At 53.0% G+C, this 23,379-nt stretch overlaps 4 protein-coding genes across 8 annotated transcripts; 2 read left to right on the forward strand and 2 right to left on the reverse strand.

Moving 5' to 3' along the window:
• Window positions 1-158: 158 nt before the first annotated feature.
• Window positions 159-5,417, forward strand: Aldoa (aldolase, fructose-bisphosphate A). 4 transcript variants are annotated; one of them, XM_052198880.1, is made up of 10 exons: window positions 1,382-1,538; window positions 2,437-2,589; window positions 2,791-2,923; window positions 3,015-3,226; window positions 3,703-3,757; window positions 3,850-4,010; window positions 4,356-4,439; window positions 4,538-4,712; window positions 4,849-5,048; window positions 5,138-5,417. In XM_052198880.1, exons 2-10 carry the CDS (start codon window positions 2,449-2,451, stop codon window positions 5,231-5,233), a joined length of 1,257 nt encoding a protein of 418 aa, XP_052054840.1. In that variant the 5' UTR covers window positions 1,382-1,538; window positions 2,437-2,448; the 3' UTR covers window positions 5,234-5,417. The 4 variants fall into 4 exon arrangements, with proteins under 4 accessions (XP_052054857.1, XP_052054864.1, XP_052054840.1 ...); XM_052198897.1 differs by lacking the exons at window positions 1,382-1,538; window positions 2,437-2,589 and adding an exon at window positions 159-256; XM_052198904.1 differs by lacking the exons at window positions 1,382-1,538; window positions 2,437-2,589 and adding an exon at window positions 478-551.
• A 2,552-nt stretch (window positions 5,418-7,969) lies between these two features.
• Window positions 7,970-14,553, forward strand: Ppp4c (protein phosphatase 4 catalytic subunit). Its single transcript, XM_052198915.1, has 9 exons — window positions 7,970-8,077; window positions 8,276-8,437; window positions 11,355-11,406; window positions 11,971-12,021; window positions 12,189-12,290; window positions 12,805-12,978; window positions 13,066-13,192; window positions 13,837-14,026; window positions 14,106-14,553. Exons 2-9 carry the CDS (start codon window positions 8,340-8,342, stop codon window positions 14,233-14,235), a joined length of 924 nt encoding a protein of 307 aa, XP_052054875.1. The 5' UTR covers window positions 7,970-8,077; window positions 8,276-8,339; the 3' UTR covers window positions 14,236-14,553.
• A 296-nt stretch (window positions 14,554-14,849) lies between these two features.
• Window positions 14,850-19,610, reverse strand: Tbx6 (T-box transcription factor 6). The gene is made up of 8 exons (XM_052198870.1): window positions 18,669-19,610; window positions 18,346-18,580; window positions 17,186-17,453; window positions 16,947-17,093; window positions 16,798-16,868; window positions 15,794-15,867; window positions 15,529-15,712; window positions 14,850-15,451 (listed from the first exon to the last, which is right to left on the reverse strand). Exons 1-8 carry the CDS (start codon window positions 18,784-18,786, stop codon window positions 15,238-15,240), a joined length of 1,311 nt encoding a protein of 436 aa, XP_052054830.1. The 5' UTR covers window positions 18,787-19,610; the 3' UTR covers window positions 14,850-15,237.
• Window positions 19,611-19,818: 208 nt separating this feature from the next.
• On the reverse strand, window positions 19,819-22,986 carry Ypel3 (yippee like 3). 2 transcript variants are annotated; one of them, XM_052198962.1, is made up of 6 exons: window positions 22,885-22,986; window positions 22,762-22,801; window positions 22,161-22,343; window positions 22,020-22,063; window positions 21,700-21,808; window positions 19,819-20,312 (listed from the first exon to the last, which is right to left on the reverse strand). In XM_052198962.1, exons 3-6 carry the CDS (start codon window positions 22,275-22,277, stop codon window positions 20,223-20,225), a joined length of 360 nt encoding a protein of 119 aa, XP_052054922.1. In that variant the 5' UTR covers window positions 22,278-22,343; window positions 22,762-22,801; window positions 22,885-22,986; the 3' UTR covers window positions 19,819-20,222. The 2 variants fall into 2 exon arrangements, with proteins under 2 accessions (XP_052054922.1, XP_052054916.1); XM_052198956.1 differs by lacking the exons at window positions 22,020-22,063; window positions 22,762-22,801; window positions 22,885-22,986.
• Window positions 22,987-23,379: the final 393 nt, after the last annotated feature.

The following is a 23,379-nucleotide window of genomic DNA, read 5'->3' on the forward strand; positions in this document are numbered from 1 at the left end:
CCACACCCTGCCTATAGACTCTTGGTTATTTTAAGAGGTGAGTATCCTGCCTGCATCTGTTCTCCTTGAAAAAAAAAAAAAGTACAACCACCAGCAGGCACCAGAGCCAAGGGAGGAGGGAACCAGAGGAGTCAGTCAGTGGGAGGCAACATCTAGATGTTTTCCCTTCTTGTTCTGCCTTCCAGATCCCGGACCCGAGATTGATTTCTCGAATAAGTTCACTATATTTCCACGGAAGAAGTTCCTCTAAAGACCGGTAAGTGAATAGAGGAACCTCCTCCTCTCAGGGCAAACCAAAGCTTCCTCTTCTTACCCCCCACGCAGGGATTAATGTCAGGAGCCTCAGGTTTCCCTAAATATAGGTCCCTGCCGCGGGATTCGTGGTGGGGAAAGGGCAGGGGTTACCGAGAAGGTCTGGGACGCTGGTGCGGGTGTGCGGAGGGGAGGGGAGGAGAGGGGTGGCGGGTAGGAGCTGCCTTATAACCCAGCCCTGGACTGCGGCGCTCACTCGCGGCTGACCCGGCTCTGCGGCTTCTTTCACTGCGCCACAGGTGGGCCGCTAGCCGGATTGCAGGATGGGAAGGAATGGGGGGGGATATGGACTGGGGCCTGAGGGAACTGGGTGACAGAGTACCCCGAGACGTTTTTTTTTTTTTTTTTTTTTTTGTTTCGGAGAAGGAAATCAGGTTCCGGACAGACCTGGCTTGGCCCAGTCCCTGTCAGTCATTTCCTCAAATAGGGTGTGTTTAGCTCGCGGGCGGTGACTCCCGCCAATCAACTAGGCAAGGCCAGGCCAGGCTACGCCACTCTGCTGCGATGTGGCCGGCACACTAGTCCGGAGAGGCTTTGCCTGCATACCGTGGCAGCTGCGCCGCCTTCTCCCGCTCCCTGTGCGTGCTCTGGCCAGGGAAGGATCGAACCCTCCCTGCTTTTTAGCTAACCGCCGAGCCAGGCAGGCAGGCAGGCAGGCAGGCAGGCTCGGAACCTCTGCGTTCTTTGTAGTGACGTCAGGCTAAAACTGAACAGGCCGGAAACCAGGGGTCTAGGAGGAAAGGCCAGCCATCATCTCACTCTGACCCCCCTCCCAACTCCTCGCCAACCCACATTCCGGCTGAGTCACGATGCTCGCGCGCGCGCCAGGCAGGGGCTGGGGGGGTTGGCGGGGGAGGGGGAGGCCTGGTGGCCTGCGGGATGTGGCTCGAGTCACGTCCTAGCGGGGCGGAGGAGGGATCAAATTCTAGCCGCTTGTCTCCTCCCAGCACCGCCTCCTATGGTAGCATCTTGGGGCGGCGCCGCGCACAGTGCCCGCCTGCAATTGGACGGCTCGCGTCCCTGCAAGGAAAAAACCTGCAGAGGGCGGAGCGGCGCCTTTAAATGTCCGGGGCCCCGCCTCCCGTCCCCCCCACCCCAGCTGAATAGGCTGCGTTCTCTTGGAACGCGCCGCAGAACGAGGTTCTGGTGACCCTAGCCGCGTTCGCTCCTTAGTCCTTTCGCCTACCCACCGGCGTACCCGGCAGACCCACCCCGTCCTGTGCCAGGTGAGCGCCATTTGACACGTGCTCGGGGAAGGGTCTATGGGGTTAGGATCTTGGGCCGGTGGCGGGCAGTGTGGAGCTGTCTTCCCCACGGCCCCTCACTTCTTCCTTCTCTACCCCACGCTTGTCCCCAGCCCGGATTCTCCGGCCTGCGCCCTGGCGGTTCGCTGCGCCACGCAGCAGCTCAGCGCGCTGAGTCATGCCGGGGGAGGAAGCAAGATGAGGTGGAAAAACAGACCCCTCTTTATTTTTGCAAAGACTCCCCGCTATGCAAAGCATCAGGGTCCCATTGCCTATTCTGGACATCTCAAGAAGCGATGGTGGGGGGAATCGGCGCTTCTAGCGTCTCAGGGTTTCCGCGATGGGTGGAAAAACTTGGTTTCCTTTCGGGGAAGCCCCTGGAGAGGCTAAACTCCTCTGTTGCCGCACTCTGTGGCCCATTAACACTTTCCTATCTTTTCCTTATCTGTGACCTTGATTCAGAGCCTGGAACCGCCTTAGCGGTATGAACAGCACGTGCCTCCTGCATACTTTCCCTCCCCTTCTAACTGTATGGAGGCAAGGGTTTCCTTCTACCTGGGCTCCACAGCCCCTTTCTGTGTTTCTGTGGGTTTCCTAATGCCCTTTTAAACGCGCTCTTACCTCCCTCGCCCCCAACAATCGAGAAGAGAGAAGCATGACCTTGGGGTGTCCTTGAAGCCTGGGCCGGCCCTGGGTGGATTAGAAGGGGCGCCCCACTTCAGTCGGGAAGTCTGGGTTCTCTAGCTCTCCTTTGGGTTGCTATGTGGCTTTAAGCACAGACCATTTCTTTCTTGGGCTCTTTCAGATGAGGGTATTGGGCTCTCTGCCCTATTCTCGATCCTTAAATTCTAAAATATTCCCGGTTCAATTTTGTTTCTAGGCAAGGTGACCCATGGCAACGCGCAGGCCAGATGGGTCCAGCTTCAACATGACCCGCCTGTCCCTGGCTCTGGCTTTTTCCTTTCCCCCAGTTGCCAGTGAGCAACCCCACTCTGAGCTGGGCAACACCCAGCAACAGACAGAGTTAGGAAAGGTACAGGAAGAGGCAGGTCTAGTATAGGGAAGTCGGGTGTAGGGGAGAGCTCTGGGACAGGAAGTATCCCAGGACCCTCAGGGCGTGGGGCAGGGGAGGTGGGGGCTGTTGCCCTGGCCTCCAGGGAAAGAGCTTTGTTACCTGGGGAGACCATAGGATGGCCCAACTAAACACTTGTCCCTGTCTGTCTTCCTCACCCAGGAAAGTACTGCCACCGGCACCATGCCCTACCCATACCCAGCACTGACCCCGGAGCAGAAGAAGGAGCTGTCTGACATCGCTCACCGAATTGTGGCTCCGGGCAAGGGCATCCTGGCTGCAGACGAGTCCACTGGTGCGGTACAGGCAGAAGAAAGGGGGAGGAGGGGCCGAGGTTGGAGGTAGCAAGCTGATCCCCTTATCTTCCCACATGACCCTCCCTTCAGGAAGCATCGCCAAGCGCCTGCAGTCTATTGGCACTGAGAACACCGAGGAGAACAGGCGCTTCTACCGCCAGCTGCTGCTGACTGCTGATGACCGTGTGAATCCCTGCATTGGGGGGGTGATCCTCTTCCATGAGACACTGTACCAGAAGGCAGATGACGGACGTCCCTTCCCCCAAGTTATCAAGTCCAAGGGTGGTGTTGTGGGCATTAAGGTAAGGGGGGCAGGCTCTGGGGTGTAAGATTAGATGGGCATGGAGGAAGGGATTAGTAGGTAGGGAGGTTTATCAGGCCTAGAGACTTAAGTATGGCTTACTTAGGTGTGACGGTACTCAGCCAGTGTCTGGGATGGAACTCGGGTCCTTGTTCATGTTAGGCAAGAGCTCTGTTACCAGTGTATGGTCCCCCTATGATTCTAAGAAGGTGATTCCATATCTATGGATGAAAAACTAGAAGTGAAGAAGTGAAATGGGTTTCTCAGTGAGAGGTAGCGCTGGGTCCCTTGATAGTTCGGTTAACATTCCTCTTAAATAATACACGTATTTTCTTGTAAGAATATCAGCAGGCAAGCCAGGCAGTGGTGGTGCACGCCTATCAGCAGGCAATGAGACGGATTAAGTAAGATAGGGCTGGGTAGAGGAGAAAAAAAAGGTCACAGAGCTGACTGCTATGCTATTCTCCTCCCTGGCAGGTAGATAAGGGCGTGGTGCCCCTGGCAGGAACCAATGGTGAGACTACTACCCAAGGTGAGAATGATCTACCTCCTTCCCTTCTTACCCGCTATCAGAGGTCCAGAGTGAATCTGACCACAAACCTTCACTGTATTCCTCCTCTTCAGGACTGGATGGGCTGTCTGAACGCTGTGCCCAGTATAAGAAGGATGGAGCCGACTTTGCCAAGTGGCGCTGTGTGCTCAAGATTGGGGAACATACCCCTTCCTCCCTTGCCATCATGGAAAACGCCAATGTTCTGGCCCGTTATGCCAGCATCTGCCAGCAGGTGGGACTGAACTACAAGCCCGCAGCAGGCCGCTTCCTAGCACATTTGGTGCCGTGTGGACTAGCTTTCTTTCTGTCCATCTGCCAGGATATCTACCTCCCCCAGAGCAACTGTTGTCAATACCCACTATGACTCAGGCTCTTGAGTAGAGGCTACTCTGCAAAGCAGAGGTGGCAATAGGTGTGTGGGCAAATCTGATAGGCTCGCTTGTCCCCTGTAATCTGCTGAGGCCTTTGAGGCCGGATTCCCTATCATCATCAAGCTAAGATCATGGCTGACGGTGGTAGAGCTAGTTCAAGGTGAGGTCCCTGGTTTGGAGGCCTCACTACCCTGTCCCTCCCACAGAATGGCATTGTACCCATTGTGGAGCCTGAAATTCTCCCTGATGGGGACCATGACTTGAAGCGCTGCCAATATGTAACTGAGAAGGTAGGTTGCCCCCATCCATTTGGTCCGGGTTATGTGGTGGGCTAGGCCCCACTGAGGTAATCCCTATTTTCTACCTTACCCTGCTTGCTGTGTTCCAGGTCCTGGCAGCTGTCTACAAGGCTCTGAGCGACCACCATGTCTACCTGGAAGGCACATTGCTGAAGCCCAACATGGTCACCCCTGGCCATGCTTGCACCCAGAAATTTTCCAATGAGGAAATTGCCATGGCAACAGTCACAGCACTTCGCCGCACGGTGCCCCCTGCTGTCCCTGGTGAGGCCCACTCCCTCGTGTTGGCCTGGTGAAGTGGATGTGCCTCGACATTTGACTTTGTCCAGTGTACCTCCCCACGGCTCCCTGCTCTGCATGTCTGATGAGAGCACCCTTTCCCCCTGTGCTTGTTCTCCAGGGGTCACTTTCCTGTCTGGAGGGCAGAGTGAGGAAGAGGCATCCATCAACCTCAACGCTATCAACAAGTGTCCCCTGCTGAAGCCATGGGCCTTGACTTTCTCCTATGGCCGAGCCCTTCAGGCCTCTGCTCTGAAGGCCTGGGGTGGGAAGAAGGAGAACCTGAAGGCTGCCCAGGAGGAGTACATCAAGCGAGCCCTGGTAAGGCAGGCATGGACCTGTGAACTGGTGCCTGGACAGGCGGGAGCGGGGCTCAGGAGAGAATTCCTCTGATTCCTTTTCCCTTTTAGGCCAACAGCCTCGCTTGTCAAGGAAAGTACACCCCAAGTGGCCAGTCTGGAGCTGCAGCCAGTGAATCTCTCTTCATCTCTAACCATGCCTACTAACCAGAGCTGATCTAAGGCTGCTCCATCAACACTCCAGGCCCCTGCCTACCCACTTGCTACTGAAGAGGGGCCTTCAGGCTCTTTCCCATCACTCTTGCTGCCCTCGTGTGTGCGGTGTTGTCTGTGAATGCTAAATCTGCCATCCCTTCCAGCCCACTGCCAATAAACAACTATTTAAGGGGGAGTCTGTTGTTCATGTCTTGTAGGGTATAGGGGAGGCCTGAGGAGAGGGGCGTTCCTTTGAGTTCCTCCTGGGCAGTAAATAGATGGAGGAAGGTTTTATTGGTCATTGTACTTTTTGACCAGAGCTTTGGGAAAGGCAGTGTTGTGAGATGCCCACTTCTGATTGAAGGTGACTTTGAACACCTTCTGCCTCCCATCCTGAATGCTAGAATTCTAGGCATAGGGTACCATGTCCAAATTAAGCCTTGCTGAGATCCAAACAAGGGCTTCATTGTTAAAATCCTAGGCAAGAATTGTAACAAGTAAAACTAACACCTTTCTGCCTTTTTGGGGGGGGGGGACCCAGAATCCTCTCCTGCATTGACATAGGTATACACACAGCTCAACTGCAGAATTCTTGGGTTCCAGGTTGAGAATGGAGCCTCAGCTGCTGATGTTCCTTGATGCTAGAATAGAGTAAGACATATCAAACCTTGAACCATTTACATTCTTTTGTTTTGTTTTTTTGAGACAGGGCCTCCCAGAGTGCTGGGATTGCAGGTGTGCAGCACCACCACCCAGCTGGCCATTTACATTCTTGCCACCTTATATTGTGTGTAGTTGGTACTTTTAAAAAAATGTTCTGCCTAGGTGTATGCTTGTATACAGGGTGTCTGTTCTGCTTGAATGAGTGTGTCTGATGCCCTTAGAGGTCAAAGGTATCAAATGCAAGATAAGAATCCTCAGGAGTGATGGCTGGAAACTATTAGTGGCAGAGTCCTTGAGTGAGCCACCATGTGGACTCTCTGGAAGAGCTGCTGAGTTCTCCCTCCTGTCCCACTGTACCTCTAGTAATTTATAGTGTGTTTCTAGGTATAAGTAGGGACTTGGTCTTAGCCATTTCCTGTTTCCTGCCTTCTCTTTGTCCTTTCTGTTTTCCTTCCCAAACGTCTTTTACACTTTTGTTTTCAGTGACTGATCTGCATAGAATTGACTTAGGATTATCAAAGCATACTTTTCCACTGTCTGAATATTTCCAGGCATTGCCAGTAATCAAAGCTAGCAGGCTGGGAATGCAGCTTTGCTTATTTCCTAAGGCTCTGGTTCCTTCCCCAGCACTGCAAGGAAAAACTCAATCCCTAGTGTTTCCCTAAACTTGAGCCTCACGCCTTACTGCTTATCAGTTTATAGCCTGTAGAATTCCAGCTGTCTGGAATTCTGCAGCCCACATTGGCTTTCAACTCTCAAGATCGGCTTTCCTAGTACTGGGATGGAAGGCATGTGCCATTACCCCCTAGCTTGTATGAGACAATCTATTTTATATACATTTGTATTTTAACCGAGTGTGTGTATGTGTGACAGTGTTGGGTCCCCTGGAACAGGAGTTAGAGTTGTGAGCAGCCATGTGGGTGCTGGGAATTGAACCCAGGTGGTTGGCTGGATAGAAGAGCAGAAGTGTTAACCACTGAGCCGTCTTCCACCCCATCTAAGACAATCTTAAGGCACATAAAAATTGTTTAAAGTTGAGAGGGACAATACTGAGAAAGTATAGTGTACAGAAGAAAGATTAATAACCTACTCTGCCTACAGCAAAAGGTGGAAAGAAAGGAAGCAGAGTGAATGTGAATTTGGAGAGCGCCAGGTCGTGCTTAGTTTTTGTGTTGCTTTGAGTTGCAGCAACAGTAAATGAAAGGTAAAAGCCAGACTTGAGAACCGCTTTTTCTGGATTCACATTTGAGCCTTAATTGAAACTCCAGAGTTTTAGCTTTTCAACTGTGAGCAAGCTAGCCTCCCAACCCATTGCCACCTTTAAGGAATACCTTCTGGCAACAGGAAGTAATGTTGGGTGTGGTTGCTTAACATCTAGGCTGAGATTCGCTGTGAAATCTGGACTGTTCTGAGCTACAGTGAAACCCTGCCAAGAAAAAACGTCTATTTTGGAATTAACGGAGTTGTAGAAACGAGCTTGGTGTCCATAGAATGGGCATTTTTATTTTCAATTAGATTTAAGCCTCAGTGTTTTATCTCATCACCATATGGGTTCTGAAGATTCCAAATCAGGTCGGTTGGCCTGGTGACAAGTTCTTTTATGCCATCTTGGTGAATTTTTTTTTCCTGAGTGTTTGACAGCCTAGAATCCACAATCTAGCCTTCGCCTCCTGAATGCTGGGGTTACAAATAGGTGTATCACCGCCATATCTGGCCCAGGTTCGGAGCTCTTCCACAGCAAGGTTTCTCTGGGACCGTGGCAAGAAACGTGGTCTAGGATAGGTCCATTCATTGAACAACTCTTTATGCATACCTGCAATACTTGACCTTATTCTAAACACCGGAGAGGCAATGATGAACAAGACAGTTTTATCGTGAGATCTGTAATAGCAGACAGAAAGCAGCAAAGGGAAAAAGTGTAATCTGAGATGAGACGCCTACAGCAGCTCACGTCATCAGGCACACATAAGTGAAGCACTGCTAAACTTGCTTTCGCCTGCCCACTTCCGGCTCCTTGGTTTCTCCTTCCCCCGGCCTCGAAAGAGGCGTGACCTGATATGTCACTTCCGGCGCGCGCGAGAACTGGTTTCCCTTTGCTTCCGCGGCGAGGCCGGAAGTAGAAGCGGCGGTGGCTTAGGCCCAAAGCGGAGGGAAGTGGGGAGTCGGAGAGACTCAGCCGGAGTCTCAGCGGCGGTAATTGTCCGAGGCCCCTCTAGGCCACCGTCCTTAGCGCGGGCCCGCGGGGTTCGACGGGAGTTGGCGGGGTGCGGCCAGGGCAGCGGGACGCGGAGGGTCCTGGACCGCCGTGAGGGGAGGGGGGGGCGGTCCAGAATCGAGTCCCCCCTCCCGCACGGACCCTCTGATTGGCGGGCTCGCCTTCGCTTTTCCCAGGAGACCCCTGTGCGGTCCGGAGGGGGCGGCGGCCCCGACTCTGACCCGCGCCGGGGGGTGGGCCATGGCGGAAATCAGCGACTTGGACCGGCAGATCGAGCAGCTGCGGCGCTGCGAGCTTATCAAAGAGAGCGAAGTCAAGGCCCTGTGCGCTAAGGCCAGGTGAGCCCGCAGGCCCGCAGGAGGGAGGCCAACCCGTTGCCCAGGGGTCTCGGCTGGGCAAACTCGGCTGAGAACTTAGGGCTTGCCCTATCCCGGAAACGTCCCAGAGAGATGTCCCGAGAGCCACTTCCCACCAGGAACCACGGGGTCGGCTGTGTGTGTGTTTCTAGTGGAGTAAGAGCGAGTGGCAGGAAGTTCTAGGGAACTCAGGGAAAACGGCTTGCCCTGCTGGAAAGAAAGTTTCTTGGAGGGGCTGAATTCTGGGACAGAGCGTAAAGAATGAGCTGATTCAAGGCAAGAAAACAAAACGTGATTTGCGAAAGTCTCTCAATCCCATCCTTAAAAGAGAAAGTGATTTTGTATCTAGATAAAAGACAAGGGCTTCAATTGTTTAAAATTGCCAGCAAGGAAGGAATGGGATCTGAAGCCAGTTCTCTGAATACAGATCCTTTAGTTATGATTCTGGAAGATGGAGTCGAGCCACTTTGGTGTTCAGTTAGGCTCTAAGAAAAACAATAAATAAGCTAGAATAGAACTAGCTGAATTGGTTTACTGAATTGAAGCCTTTTCAAAAAAGGGAAGATTTAAAAAAAAAAAAAAACTAGCAACCAACAGCCTAAACACACTTCTTATCCCAAGCACTTTGGAGGCATAGAGACTAGAGTGAGGGGTTTAGGGCATCCTCACCTAGGTCAAGGCCACCACACGGGACTCTGGCTAGGGGAATGAAGCCAAAAAAAGAGTTAAGTATGATATGGCTTTGGAGAGAGGCTGGGTTCTCTGGGGAGTAGAAGGAAGTTGTAAGTCAGGATCCCAGCTTGGGGTTCGATGACAGTGGGTTTGAGGCTGAGCTCTGCCACTTGGTGTGGTGGTAGTTTTGAAGTGTCTGGGAGTCAGTAAAATGCAGCACGTTGTGTTGTGTAAAAGGGTTGTGACCATTCAGTGAATCTGAGCTGGAAGTGAACTAATCATGACGGTGTAAGTCGTGAGATGGTGTTTGATGGTGAGAAGGACAATAACGGTATATTCAAAGATTGAAGTTAGATGAAGCTTTGTGTGTGTGTGTGTGTGTGTGTGTGTTTGGTTTTGGCTTTTTCTGAGACAGGGTCTGTCTTTGTTGTCCTACTCTGGCTGTGCTAGACTAGGTCTGTCCTAGACCAGGCTGGCCTTGAACTCAGAGATCCCCCTGCCTCTGCCTCCCAAGTGCTGGGATTAAAGACATGTGCTACCACCCTTGGGTGACCAAGGTTCTTCTAAGAAGAAAAGGTAGACCTTGAATGATACACTCTTGACCACCTGACAGCACAGTGAGAAGGAATATTAAAGGAGGGTGGCAGTAAATAGGCAGTTGAGGCTGGTTACCTGCTCCTCTGGAAACTGTTTCAGTGTAACTTCCACCCTGTTTAATGGACAGTAGCCTGGTCCTCCCTTTCCCACCAGTCCTGTGAGGCGGCTGGGAGAGGATATGTGTATGCCTGTCTGTCCTCCCATGTAGCCCCAGCTGGCCTTGAATTCAAGAGATCTATCTGTCTCTGTCTCTCAAATGGTTTCTTTTTAGAGTAGGAAGCCATGACTTTTAGATACAGTGACTCGGTGCAGGCCACCCACCGAGGATATGGCAGCTGGTGGCCTAGTTTGCTCTCTCTTGCTGAGCACAGTCCTAGCCCTGTCTGGTTTGAGGCCTTTGTTTTGGAGGAAGGGTCTCACCGTCTCTTAGGCTGACCTGAGCATGGACTCCTTTGCCTCACCACGTGCCATCGCCTCACTGTTTCATTTATTTATTTTTTTGAACAGGAATTCTCACATCTTAGACTAGCCTTGAACTTGATATATAGCCATGCATAACCTTGGTCTTTCTGCCTTAATGTTGGCATTCCATGTGTGTGTTCCTGGTGTTGATTTGAGGTCTGTGAAGAGGTTGGCATTGCTCCTCTGGAAATTGGATTCCCAGGTGCAGCAAGTTTCCAGTTTGATCTGCCACCATTCTAGAAGGAGGTCTTTGGGGAGTAGTGTTAGAAAATCATCATAGGAGTAGTGTTAGAAAAGACTGTGCTGGGCTGGAGATGGCTCAACGATTAAGAGCACCGGAGGTCCTGAGTTCAAATCCCAGTGATCACATGGTTGCTCACAACCATCTGTAATGAGATCTGACACCCTCTTGTGGTGTGTCTGAAGACAGATACAGTGTACTTAATAACAATAAATAAATCTTAAAAAAAAGAAAAGGCTGAGCTGAGCCGAGAAGAAGCTGAGCCCACAAAGTCGCAAAAAAGAAGGAAGCTGCACCAGAGCCTTTTCCTTGGGTGATACTCCTGTTACAGCTGCAGCCCTTAGCCCCGACACCCGAGGCAGACACAGACTGACAGACTTCTTGAGCTTGAGACTGGCCTGATTTGCATATCAAATTACACATCCAGGCTAGCCAAGGATACATAATGAGGCTCCATCTCCAGAACAAATAAAATGTAATGCTGACAGGAAAGGAACAGCACAACCGTTTGAAGGGGCATCTGGGATCACCTTGCCCTAGGCCTCGCCCTTACCTTGGATAGTGTGGCAGAAGGGAGTGAGGTCAGAGCTCAGTGTTCTGAGGGAAAGGGACCTACCTCCCTGTCAGAAATATGTGCTGTTCCCATGAGAGGGAACCACAGGGAGTGTTCAGACTGAAGATGTCCCAGCCTGCTTGGGGGAAGAGGAGTGAGAATGTGGACTCTGTTCAGTTGGTAACAAGGAGCCATTAGCAGGTGTTGCATGGTAGAGGTCACTGCTTTTATACCAAAATCATGAGAACAGTGCATACTTCCTTCTGTCCCATGGAGGTTCCAGGACTACCTCATGTCCTCCCTCCTTCCAAAAAAGGTCAGGAATTGGGCTGGGCTGGCCTGCTGTGGTGACCCTGGTCTTCTCCTGTCTCCAGAGAGATCTTGGTAGAAGAGAGCAACGTGCAGAGGGTGGACTCGCCAGTCACGGTGAGTTCTCGGTGTCCTTCGGAGCCTGCCTTGGTCCTGAGTTTATGAGAGGCTAGAAACCCCCAGGTCTCTCCTGCTTCTCAGTCTTAGGTGGTGAGCCTTGATACAAGAATTAGATGGTGGGCAGGCAGAACTTGTAGCTTAGTGGTCGGACGCTTTCCCAGTGTGTATGGGACCCTGGGTTTTAGCCTCAAGACTACAAGAAAAGAAAGGATGCTGTAGGGATTTTGATTTATCATGGGAATGCTCGTGGCCAAGGCAGAAGAATTTGATTTGTTAAACAATTCTAGTCTGTGGCCCAGTAACTCTGCTGGGCATATGGGCATACAGAGATAAAGCCAGTCTTGTGAAGCTGTGAGTCTCCCAGGAAAAACATCTACACCAGAGCAGGGTGGGGTGATAGATGACCCCAGAACAGGCTCACTTGGGGCTGGACCTTGGAATTTAGTCCTGAGATACAGCCTTGGCTGGCATGGAAAGTAACAGGTGTTTTGAAGGGTGGTCTCTAGGGATAGAGGGTCTGTGTCTCTGTCCACTCTGACAACCCACACTTGCCTTTTCCAGGTATGCGGTGACATCCATGGACAATTCTATGACCTCAAGGAGTTGTTCAGAGTAAGTTAGGGAACACTGGGGCTGTAAACTGGGGGTGACTAGAAGACACCGATCATTGAGAGGCCTTAGGCTGCATGGGCTTTGGGTGACAGAAGGGGCTCAGCTTTTTGGCCTTGCAGTGGGAGGAGATAGTTTGGGGCCAAGCAGAGCCATATCCCTCCTCCCAGGTAGGTGGCGATGTCCCTGAGACCAACTACCTCTTCATGGGAGACTTTGTGGACCGTGGTTTCTACAGTGTTGAAACCTTCCTCCTCCTGCTGGCTCTTAAGGTGAGGACCCTTGGCCCCTGGAGCCTGAACCTTGGCCACTGCTCGCTGCCCTCATCACCTTTCCTGTCACCTACCTTGGAACTTTGCTGTGGCTGTGGACTGTGTGCTTAGCGGGGCTGGTCATGACTGCTGCCATGAGTGGGGCCATCTCCTGAGCCCTTGAGGAAGAGGCTGGTGATGTGAGTTCTGGGAAGCAGACAGAGGCTGTGTGTTCAGGAAGCAGCAGAAATTGAGCAAACTGGGAGAAATCATTGGTGAGGGGTCACAGTGGGGTGGGGATGGGGCGCAAGGATTGGAGCCTGAGTCCGGCAGGTGAGAGGAATTGATATCTTGTAGTGCATCTCTAGAAAAAGCCCCCAGGAGCCTGCGAGGCAGGGACATCATGATTATGTAAGAGACAGTAGGAGTCTGGGCTACACAGATCATGGTGAGGGCTGAGTAAAGCAGGTAGACACTTGGGAGGGGTTAAGCGGGAAACAGACTAGAAGCAACCCTGGCTTGATGCTCTCCCTAGGTTCGATATCCTGACCGAATCACTTTGATCCGGGGCAATCATGAGAGTCGCCAGATTACCCAGGTCTATGGGTTCTATGATGAGTGCTTACGGAAATATGGCTCGGTGACTGTATGGCGCTACTGTACTGAGATCTTTGACTACCTCAGCCTGTCTGCCATCATTGATGGCAAGGTAGGTTGGCTGTGGATCTCCTTGGGTGGGGGTGGGGGGGTCTCTGGGCTTCCACCTCCCTTCCTCTGATCTTAATTTCCCTTGTAGATCTTCTGTGTGCATGGAGGTCTTTCCCCTTCCATCCAGACCTTGGATCAGATCCGGACAATTGACCGAAAGCAAGAGGTACCCCATGATGGACCCATGTGTGACCTCCTGTGGTCTGACCCTGAAGGTGAGGGCAATACCTGAGCTGGCTTGACCTTTAGCTTGTGGAAACTGGATTGAAGCAAGTGTATGAAGGAAGAAGAGTTGGGCCAGGGCAGTCTGGGGAGAGGAAGGCAAGTTGGTCCACACTGGCTTTGCCTTCCTCCCGCCCGATTGGATGCACCATGAGGAGCCGAAGCCATGGAGACACGTGCTGAGGCCGACAGGAGGTGGCTCAGAGGTCTCTTCTGGTCAGGGTGAAACCATTGGCTCCCTGGGTGGGGAAAGGTCATAGACCTTGACAGCAGCTTCTTTGGAGGTGAGACCAGTCCCCCAGAATGATGGCCCCTGGGGTTCCTTTCTATGGTGCATTGCTCCCCTCTAGTTGGGGCAGAGTAGAGACTTAAAGCCAGGCTTTCTGAGTAGCAGTCCTAAGCATACCCTTTAATCCCTTATGGCAGAAAAGGACCTTACTGCTAGGAAAGACCTTGGTCATAGTGGTACTCTGGGCATTTTTCTCCTTAGAGGGCTTCTGTTCTAGCATTTGCTATCCTGTCTCCCAGGATCCCCTAGAACAAGCCTCTGCTTGATGAGGAAAAATGCACAGGCTTTTAATTCCTTGATATAGTAGACAACCAGAGGAGCCCACACTCTGTCCTTGTGTCGCCTCAGACACAACAGGCTGGGGAGTGAGCCCCCGAGGGGCAGGCTACCTGTTTGGCAGCGACGTGGTCGCCCAGTTCAATGCAGCCAACGACATTGACATGATCTGCCGTGCCCACCAGTTAGTGATGGAAGGTTACAAGTGGCACTTCAACGAGACCGTGCTTACTGTGTGGTCAGCACCTAATTACTGCTACCGGTAAGCCGGCGGGGTCGGGAGCCAGGCGACGGTGGGTGCGTGAGCCGACTGGTGCTAACTGTGCTTTTCCTAACTTCAGCTGTGGCAATGTGGCAGCCATCTTAGAACTGGATGAGCACCTCCAAAAAGATTTCATCATCTTCGAGGCTGCACCCCAAGAGACACGTGGCATCCCCTCCAAAAAGCCAGTGGCCGACTATTTCCTGTGACTCCGTGGCCCCAGCCCCTCTGGCCCTTGGACCACTGTGACTGCCCTCTGCCCAGTTGGAGGCCGGGTGTGAGGGGCTGCCTGGCTTGGCTCGCCCAGGGTGCGGACTTGCTCTGGAGAGGTTGGAGCCTTCGCTCCTGCTTCCTCTCCTTTCTCCCACTTGATCCATGAAGTTTCCAGTCATTTTTGTTTTTCCTTTTTCCTTTTTTCTTTTTTCTCTCTTTCTTTTTTCTTTTTTCATTTTTTGTTTTGTTTTTTTGTTTTTAGATAAAACATTTTGAGAAAAAAAGAAAAAAATTCTAATAAAAGAAGAAAAATAGTTTTAGGGTTCTGTCAGGTTTGATTGGGGTGGACATGGAGACCTTGTCCACTGGGCCCGTAGCCTTCAGACTGCATCTGCTAATCTTTCCCAAAGGCTTACTTAGTGCTACGTGAAATCTAAGTTCCTGGACAGTCTTGATTCTTAAAGCAACCATTGTGGGGAAACTACCCATCTTCTTGAAGGAGACATGCCCTGCCCAGAGCAAGCTCGTTACTGTCCACATCTGGACCTTAAAGCTGCGACTGCCCAGCCCCACCCAGGGCCAACGCCATTAGCTCAAGTGTCCTGAGCACTAACGTCTTTGGAGTTTTATTAACAAAAATACTCTGATCCTGAGAACAAATTGGTGTGGCTTACACTAGGGACAAGGCCCCCAGGAGGTGGGGGTACTGGGCTGAGGCCCCATTTGGCCGGGCAGAGTCTCCCTCCATTCGCACTGAGGTGAGAGCTGAGGGGAAGCTGGCCCCAGCTGGACTCAGAGCGCCTTGCCTGAGCTTTGAAGCCAGAGGGGGTGGAGTGAAGTCAAGGTGTGAACTAAAGGGTAGAAGAGAGGCCCAAGCCAGCCATTTGGTGGGGGGGAGGGGGTACCACTTAAATGCGGATGCTACCAGGCTGGGGGAAGGGGGCTAGAGGACCAGGGGAGGATGGTGTGGGCCTTGGGTTGGCCTATTCCATCATGGCTCAGTACATTGGCTTGGATCCCATGTCCAGATAACCTCCAGGTCCTGGGTATGGTAGAGGGAAGGGGCCCCCTTGGATGAAGTGTGGGGCAAAGGATGGTACAGATGGAGCTGCCTGATAGGCTGAGCCCCCTGGTCCAGACTGTAGATCCAGGAATGCCGCTGAGTAGGGGGCTGGGCGCCCAGGGTCCGGAGCCTCGGGGAAGCTGGGGGGCCTAGTCAGGAAGAGAGGTGTAAGAAGAGGGCCACCCGACTCCTGGGGCACCCAGCCCTCTGCCCTTGTCCACCTTACCTGGCTGGTAGGTGACTGGGGGCCCCATGAAAAGCTGCAGGGTGCAGGAGGTAGGCCTCAGCACTGGGACCTCCACATGGCGGAGCTGAGGCAGAAGCAGCTTCCTGGGGGGTTGGGGTCTGTTCTGGATCTGAGTCCCGAATGTCCCCACCTAGGGTGGAGTCACAGGGACCCCCTGGTGTATCTGAGGAGACAAACAGCACAGGCTGGTTAGGGGAGGCTCCATGTCTCAAGTTTGGCCCCATGCCGCCAGGACAACACTCACCCCCACTCCCACAGGCCTCTGTGGCCACTGGCTCTGGGCCCCGAAGTTTCCTCTTCACACGGGCATCCCGCTCCCTGGGGAATGATGATGATGATGATGTGATGATGATGATTATGATGGCACTAATAGTACTCACCAGGTGCCAGGCATTCCACCTCCCAGGCACCCTGTGGGCAGGTGTATATTATACCCATTTTACAGGTAAGGAACTGAAGACCAGAGAAGCCACTACAAAGCAGCAGAGCTGAGGTTCCTCTCAGACTTGGAATTTGGTTCTTCAGTGCTTTTCTTTCCTCGGGTATTTAGAATCTGAGAAAGTACCTTCCCAGCAGCAAGGTCCAGTATCTGCCCAATTTCCTAGCTGCAGCACAGCATTTCTGCAGCTGACAATCTATACCTCTCCAGGAAGGCCTCTCTGACCTGTGGCATCGCACACCTCCCTCACAGCATGTCATAGCTCTCTCCACATGTGAGCTAGTGAACCAACCAGTCACTGTGTCTTTTGGGATAGACTAGCAGCTCTTCCAGGGCTAGGTCAGCTCTCAGGTTGTGCTCAGAACAGACTTGGGAGTCCTTCCTTGGTAAGCAGTGCCTGGCTCCCCTCATTTCTACTGGCCCCTTCAGTCTTCCGCCTCACAGGAGGCCACTTCTGCCTCAGTGCCTTTGCACTTGTGTTTTTCCAGACACCCACCTTCCTAAAGGTCTTTGTCAGTTGTCCTCCCAGTGCCTTTTCTTCTCTGTTTCCCTACATGGGCACTTCCCTTAAGTTCCCTACAGGACTTGTCACTTTTTGCATGCCTTACTGCTCCTTAGAATTTTATACTTCTCTCATTTTTGCCTGCTCTGCTGACTAGTCTATCAATTGTATGAGGACTGAGCAAGCTTAAGTATTTGTTGAATCAAGAGTAGATACCTGTTTTTACTTACCATCATGTTCCTGGTACCCTGGCACAGTGCCTGGCACACGGTAATTAGTAAACATTCACTGAATGAATGATGCCCACCTTTTACAGTTTCTGCCATTTTCTCGGAAACCTTTGGCAAAGGGATTGGCTGCAATCTTCAGCTGTGTGATCTGAGGACAGACATCCAGGTCAGAGGCCCTGTAGCCTGAGCTACAGGCACTGCCCCTCCCTCAAGCAAGGTCACTCACCCTAGGGTTCTGATAGGCTGTCACGGAGATGAACGTGGTTTCAGGAAACCGGAAGGAGGCCACACCCCCCCAGTGTTGGCTGCAAAGTTGGGTGGCTCTCACCAGGTGAATTCGAGGCTGGTACTTGTGCATCGAGTGCAAGATCAGCTGGGAGAGAAGAAATGAGGTGACTCCCAGCCTTTACCTTCCCCCCAGTACCACCCTAAAACCCCACCAAGGAGCCCCAGCCTGGGCCTCACGTGGCCATGAGGGTCCAGCGTGCTGTTGGTGAGCTTAACTCGATGGAAGGATACGGGCTGCCGCATCCAGTGGGCACCAGTGGCAGGAGAATCAGGGTGAATGTAGACACGGTCGGGTAGGCGGGGCTCAGCCTTGCCACTGGGCTCCCAGTGCTGGCCCTGCCAGCGGTATCTGGCCCCATCCACTGGAACCACATCCAGAAGGAACAAGTAGCGGGCTTCTGGGTCCAAACCAGTGACTGATACTCGGCAAGCAGGGAACATGCGTCTGCACAGGAAAAAGGGAGGGAGGAGAGGCCTGGAGCTGCCACTCCCAGGGGTGAGCCCTGCACCAGCAAAGGAACTAGCAACAAGCACCTTAATTTTGGCACAGTAAAGCCAGAGAGGTGTAATTAGATTCTCCAGCACAGAGTCTAAGAGCCATTTTACAGATGGGCAAAGGGAAGAGGCAGGTTAGGGGATCTGTCAGGCCAGAGCCGGTCAATCTCCTCCCCACTTGCCCTTCACTCCATTCTAGTCACAACATGGTACAATCCTGTCTCAGCCCTCCCCACTTCCTGCCCAGGCTCCTAACCCCGGTCCCCTGTAACTCTGCAGAAACAATAGTGACTGTTTTCTTCCTGAAGCCTTAGGAGCCTCTTGCTCCCCACCTTGCTGCAGCACTGACCCCTGTGGCTGTGAAGACTAACTTTCTTCAGAAATAATAGGTGCTGGGCCCAGGGGACAGGATTTATCCTGGGGTGCAGGCCTTAGAGACCTGCCAGAGAGCTTACATGTTGAGCCCTCACCTTCCTTGAGGGTAAGCTGGGACTTAGTCACAGACTGACCCTGATCCTGGACAGATTCTCCCACACTGGTCACTGACTGGTCCTTGACCCTTATCATAGACTGTCTGTTGCTGTGTTAGGCCACATGCTAACCTACAACCCAGCCAGACTGACCTCTTGACCTTGATAGAATGGCTCCTAAACCCAATCACAAACTTCCCAGACGGATCTTTGAACCTCGCCACAGTGTAACTCGTGTTCATCCATAGAATAGTGTCAGGCCATAGTTAGAGTCTGCTGTCTGGGTTGTAACTAGCCCTGGAGAGGCTCCTAACCTAGCTCTGTCCCCCAGGAATTCTATCTTTTCTAGAAACTGACCTGGCCACCCCTCACCTGCCAGCCTTGGTGATGATCATCTCTGTCCCCACAGCGCTGAATTCCTTCCACAGTTCCTGGTTCTCCAAGCTCAGGCTGACCCCAGGAAGCGAGTGAAGGGCCTCTGGGGGTGGCGGTGCTGTCTCAGGGCCCAGAGCAGACGGAAGAAGGGGCAAAGGAGGGGGTGCAGCCAGAGTGTGGGGAGCTGCCTCAATCCCAGAGAGGAAGCAATCCAGTTTAGAAGTATCCAAATCTGGAGATGTGGGAAGAATCAGGATCCAGGGGAGGGCCACATATTCCCAGTTTCCTGCCCCTTCCCCAGAGCCAATCCAACCGCTCACCAGGATAGCGGTAGCCCTCTGTCAGGGCAGGTGGGAAGGTGGAGTCTGCCCCAGGCTGGGGGTGTCCCAGACGGTAGCCAGTCCCCAGGGAGGGGTACAACTCTCGTGGATGGTACATGTTGTAGTTTCTTCTGGCCTGTGTCCCGTTGCTAGAATCCGGGGTCTAAGGGATGCCCCCTTTATAGCTCACAGCACAGCCCCTTCCAAACCAGAGATCACAGCCCCTCCCCTCCTTGGGGCCCTGGAGGTGGGTTGGAATGGAGACCCCTGGGGCCTCGAAGGGGTCCAAGAGGAGGCCGGATACCCGGGTACCCTCCCCTCTCCCTTGCGGCTTCACTAGTCCCGACCCCCTACCCCCTCATTACATAATTAACTCCTCGGGCTGATTGATCCCTAGGGCTAGGACAGGGATGCAGTTTGGCGCTTCCGGCCAGCTGGTCTCCGTTCCCACGGTGGGGGCAGACCGGCTAGGGGGCAGGGGTGGGCTCTGGATCCTGGCACCGAGCCTAGGATCCCGGGTTAGACCCTAAAGCCCCAGACTTTCTGGAAGGTGACCCCTCCCTTTTCTTCACTTGGAAGACTAGCCTTGCGAAGTGAACGCGAGAACAAGTGCAGGAGGGTTGGTGTCTGAGCCGATATTCCAGACACCGGGCATCTTCAAGAGACCGCAGCAGAGGACTAAAGCCTAGAGTCCTCCCTGGTTTATAGTTTGAAAAGCCTCCACCAAGTCTTAAAAGTTGAGGGGCGTACACAGCTACAAGTCTATGGGATCTTGGGCAAGGCGCAAGGTCTCACGCCGGGAACACTTCAACTACATTTCCCAATAGGCACCGCGCCAGTCGCATGCAAAGGCTACAGACAAGCTGTGTTGGGGTCTCTGGGAATTGTAGTTCAGACCGGAGCGGCAAAGCAAGAGAATTGGGTGGTGGTCTTCTCTGAAGCTTGCTGCCGCCCCCGCCCCCGCCCTCCTCTCCCGCCCCCCCAGTACTAATGCCAAGACAAACATAGGCAAGACGTCAGGGGCTAGATCAGTTTGGTCTACTGTTCCTATTCCATTGACACTGCTGAGGCTCTGAATGGAATCCATCTATAGGGAAGGAACTTGGACTCCAGGTCCCCTTTCTGTATTCCATGTGAGCCAGGTGCTGTCTCCATTCCATTGTTTTATTATTTACAAACGCTACAGAACGAGAACAGACACGTTGCAAGTAAGAGGGATCCAGTGGGAGAGATTCACTGAAAGATGGTGCACCAGGGCCATGAGAGCAGCACACAGGCCATATCTATGGGGCAGGCAAGACAGGAAGGGGTTAAAAAATGAGATCCAAGCCAGCCAGATCGCAGAGAGGTGCGGGGGATGGGCGCGGGGGTTGTACAATCCCCCTTTTTGTCTCCCCCCCAAGGTCACAGTGCATGCAATAAAATATATGTACAGGAGCTGGATCCTTCCCCCGTGGGGGCCCTGAGGGTCCAGAGCTCCCTTCAGGAGGAGCGAAACCAGTGGCTCCCCCTGGCGGCCAGGCCGGGCTGAAGCCACATGCGTCAGGAGCTAGGTCAATCCCAGCCGTTGTCTTTGATCATGTGGTTGAGTTCAATGATGTACTTCCCCTCTTTGTATTTCTGGCTGCTCTCAAAGGCTTGCTCCTGAAAGGAGAGAAAGGGCTGCCAGTCACAGACGAGACTTTTACCACTAGGCAATGGGGTTTGGAAATGGATAGGGCTGGTCTTATTTTATATATGAAAAAACTGTGGCCCAGGGAAGCTCGGCTCCCTGCCCAAACACAACTGGCAGGGCTGCTTCTCACTGGGAATAGAGAGAACTTTGAAACATGGGTATTTCTGAAAAGTAATGACGGCTCCAACAGATTTTATAGTCCAGGGATTGCAAACTGGTAGCCTTAGGGCCATTTCAATTACAGGTAGTTCTGTTTAGATAGCAGAGCTTAGTATAAATAACTTTAGGAGTTGGGGATGTTTAGCTTGTGGGAGGGCCTGGATTCAATACAAGCTCCACATTAGAAAAAATACAATAAAACTTACAACTAAATGATAAATATACACACTCACTCCATTTTGCCCCATCCTGCTTTTTCTGCCCTAAATCTATGCTACCTATTTATAAACCCACAGTATCTGCTTGGCCTTCTAGACATTGGAAAGACTTTGTTGCACTTTGAGACAGGGTCTACATAACCCTGGGTGTCCTGAAGCTCATCAGGCTGGCCTAGAATTCAGAGATCACCTGCCTCTGCTTCCTCAGTGCTGAAAGCCATACAGCACCACATACCGCCGACATCTGAGTTTTGGTCTAGACTGTATTTTTAGGAGTTTCAGAGGGGCCACCTGTCCAAAGACACAGCAAATCTATGGCAGGGTCCGAGGTAAAGTAAGGTTAGGATTCTCTGTCTCTGACTGGGGCATCCAGCTCCTAGAGACACGCCAAGTGCCCAATTCCCTATACAATCCCCAAATGTATAAGAAATAACATTGCTCCATGTAATCTGATCCTCACAATGCTCTTCGGTGCCAGGTAGTGGCTTTTCGCTCCCCATGCCAGGTAAGGAAATGAGACTTGAGGTTGTGAAATCAGATGCTAGACAGCATCGGAGGCTATAGGAGCTGTGCAGAGATCTGGGGACCTAATTTCAACATTGCTACAGAGTCTTAGTTGTATGATCTTGGGCAAGTGTCCTAGCATCTTCAGACCTTCTTGTCTTCTGTAATAAACTCTGCACCAGAATAGCTGTAATGATCGAAAGACTATATGCCGTGTGTTAATGCGCATGGCAGATAAGCAATGGACAAATGGTAGGTCTACATGCTACTAATCATCTAGGATAGGGTGCTAATCCTTTGAAAGAAGAGGAACATCTGCAAAGCCCCGCAAATGCAATGGACAGACACTGGTCACTGGGGACAAACAGTTTGTGCTGGGCCACTGGTTCTCAGAAAGGCAAAGGCGTATGCTTTCAAGGAAGAAGGGATGAGGTTAGGTCAAAGGCCAGCCTAGGGTTAGAGATCACAAGCTTACATATTTCCAGCCCAAAGTGGTCTTGCAGTTCTCGCAGTGGATGTCAGCGACAGCATGAAGACCTGTCAGGAGCACCCGCTCTTCTGCTGGCCCGCAGCCCACGTTCACCCTGTGGGGACAAAGGGTGGTCCCAGGGAGGGTCTCAGCAGCTTAGACCTCCCCCCAACCCCCAGCTAGTATGTTCAGTGTCTGATCTTAGTCTCTAAGCCTGATCATGGCTTCCTGTCTGAAACAAGGGACTCTGGGAATATTGGCATGATACCAGGGGTCACAGGTCACAACAGAGGTCAGGAAAAGAAAGGAAGGAGATGAATACTCACACAGAGTTGAAGAGGTAGGCACGCCCCTGACTGCCCTGGAAGGACTGGAGGGTAGTGGGGAGACGAGAGGGGGTTAGGGCTATCGGTGGGGGGTTGCCAGGCAGCCCACTGCCATTCTAGACTAAAATGTGGCCTGCTTACCTTGGAGATGAGGTCGTCGTGGTTGGCCAGGTGAGCGCGACAGTGGGCACAGCTATACCTCCTGTGACAATCATCCAAGTAGGCCTGAAACGTCTTGGGCTTTGAAATCCGCACCATGGCGGGGGCCAAGGGCAGTGGCCCCACGCGGGGAGCGGCCCACGGGGAGCAGAGGGAGCCCAGTGCCTGCCAGGAAGGAGAGGTGAACTGTCAGGACCAAGGCCACACATAATGTAGACAAGCCCAGAACTATGGGGACTCTGTCACACTTGGCTGCTCTCTCCTTTCCCTAGAGCCAGCGGTCTCACCAGGGACCGGAGTCATCTCAGCTTTGACTCACTGAGGAGGCCTCAGGTTGCATCAGCGGGTAAACTGAGGCTAGGAGGAGCTCTAGGTGAGTCACCCACCTGCTTCTGGCCTCACCCCTGCTGAGCTGGCATCTGAAACGTGAAGAAGGGGCTTCAGAGTGGACGGGCTGCCAGTTTTCAGTTTTGAGGGATTATGGGGGGCGATAATAAACTGACTGGTCCTTGGGACCCTATTTGGGCTAGTGATAGGGCAAATGTGGGGTATATGGAGTTAGCTTGCAGAAAGGGTCTCTCACCTGGAGGAAGCAGGAGGCCTCCTCAAAGGAAGAGGGTCCCCTGGGGAGAGAAGGGGTTTTTACCTGCAGGCGCTGAGCCTCATCTCCGCCGAGAGGAATCTTACCTGCATCGCCAAGCCTTACCTGAGACCCCGGGGCTCACCTAGGGCGAGGGGATGGGGGCGTGCGCGGGGGAAGGGGCAGTCCTCGCTTGCGGGGCGGGGGCGCGGGGCGACGCGCAGAGACGTCGGTCCAGGCCTCACCTCGCCTGGGCGCGTGGAGGGCCCGGTCCGCGGGGTGGCCTGGCCTGGGAGTGGGGGGCGCTCCTGATGGGCGCCGTCCCCCCCGGCCCGGTTCGCAGCCGCCTCGACTTGTTTACACCGAGACCAGCTGCTGCCGCGGCTGCGGCGGGAGGGGGAGGGGGCCGGCCTCCTGTCCCGGCGGCCGCCGTGGCCAATCGGAGTGCCGCATGCAAATGAGGGGGCGCGTCATACGGCGGCCAGCTCAGGCTGGGCTGCCCTTCCCCCTGCTGCCGGCTCCCGCTAGCCAGCTCGCCCGGAAATGCGGCTGCGACTCGCAGCCTAACCCAGAGGCTAACCCGGGCCTGATTGCACCTCCGGTGCTCTGCTATCTCTGGTG

The sequence above is a fragment of the Apodemus sylvaticus genome, chromosome 1, assembly GCF_947179515.1.
Source record: "Apodemus sylvaticus chromosome 1, mApoSyl1.1, whole genome shotgun sequence".
Lineage (NCBI taxonomy): Eukaryota > Metazoa > Chordata > Mammalia > Rodentia > Muridae > Apodemus > Apodemus sylvaticus.

What these genes read in the sequence shown, in the direction of transcription:
- Aldoa (XM_052198880.1), top strand. Translation starts at nt 2,449, where the DNA reads ATGGCAACGCGCAGGCCAGATGGGTCCAGCTTCAACATGACCCGCCTG. An exon ending in AACAGACAGAGTTAGGAAAG is followed by an intron (nt 2,590 to 2,790) that starts GTACAGGAAGAG and finishes TTCCTCACCCAG; the next exon opens with GAAAGTACTGCCACCGGCAC. An exon ending in GGTGCCCCCTGCTGTCCCTG is followed by an intron (nt 4,713 to 4,848) that starts GTGAGGCCCACT and finishes CTTGTTCTCCAG; the next exon opens with GGGTCACTTTCCTGTCTGGA.
- Ppp4c (XM_052198915.1), top strand. Translation starts at nt 8,340, where the DNA reads ATGGCGGAAATCAGCGACTTGGACCGGCAGATCGAGCAGCTGCGGCGC. An exon ending in ACCTCAAGGAGTTGTTCAGA is followed by an intron (nt 12,022 to 12,188) that starts GTAAGTTAGGGA and finishes CCCTCCTCCCAG; the next exon opens with GTAGGTGGCGATGTCCCTGA. An exon ending in CTGCCATCATTGATGGCAAG is followed by an intron (nt 12,979 to 13,065) that starts GTAGGTTGGCTG and finishes TTTCCCTTGTAG; the next exon opens with ATCTTCTGTGTGCATGGAGG.
- Tbx6 (XM_052198870.1), bottom strand. Translation starts at nt 18,786, where the DNA reads ATGTACCATCCACGAGAGTTGTACCCCTCCCTGGGGACTGGCTACCGT. An exon ending in AGAGGGCTACCGCTATCCTG is followed by an intron (nt 18,581 to 18,668) that starts GTGAGCGGTTGG and finishes CCACATCTCCAG; the next exon opens with ATTTGGATACTTCTAAACTG. An exon ending in ATCATCACCAAGGCTGGCAG is followed by an intron (nt 17,454 to 18,345) that starts GTGAGGGGTGGC and finishes TTTCCTGTGCAG; the next exon opens with ACGCATGTTCCCTGCTTGCC.
- Ypel3 (XM_052198962.1), bottom strand. Translation starts at nt 22,277, where the DNA reads ATGGTGCGGATTTCAAAGCCCAAGACGTTTCAGGCCTACTTGGATGAT. An exon ending in GCCTACCTCTTCAACTCTGT is followed by an intron (nt 21,809 to 22,019) that starts GTGAGTATTCAT and finishes TTGTCCCCACAG; the next exon opens with GGTGAACGTGGGCTGCGGGC. An exon ending in CCACTTTGGGCTGGAAATAT is followed by an intron (nt 20,313 to 21,699) that starts GTAAGCTTGTGA and finishes CTCTCCTTTCAG; the next exon opens with GAGCAAGCCTTTGAGAGCAG.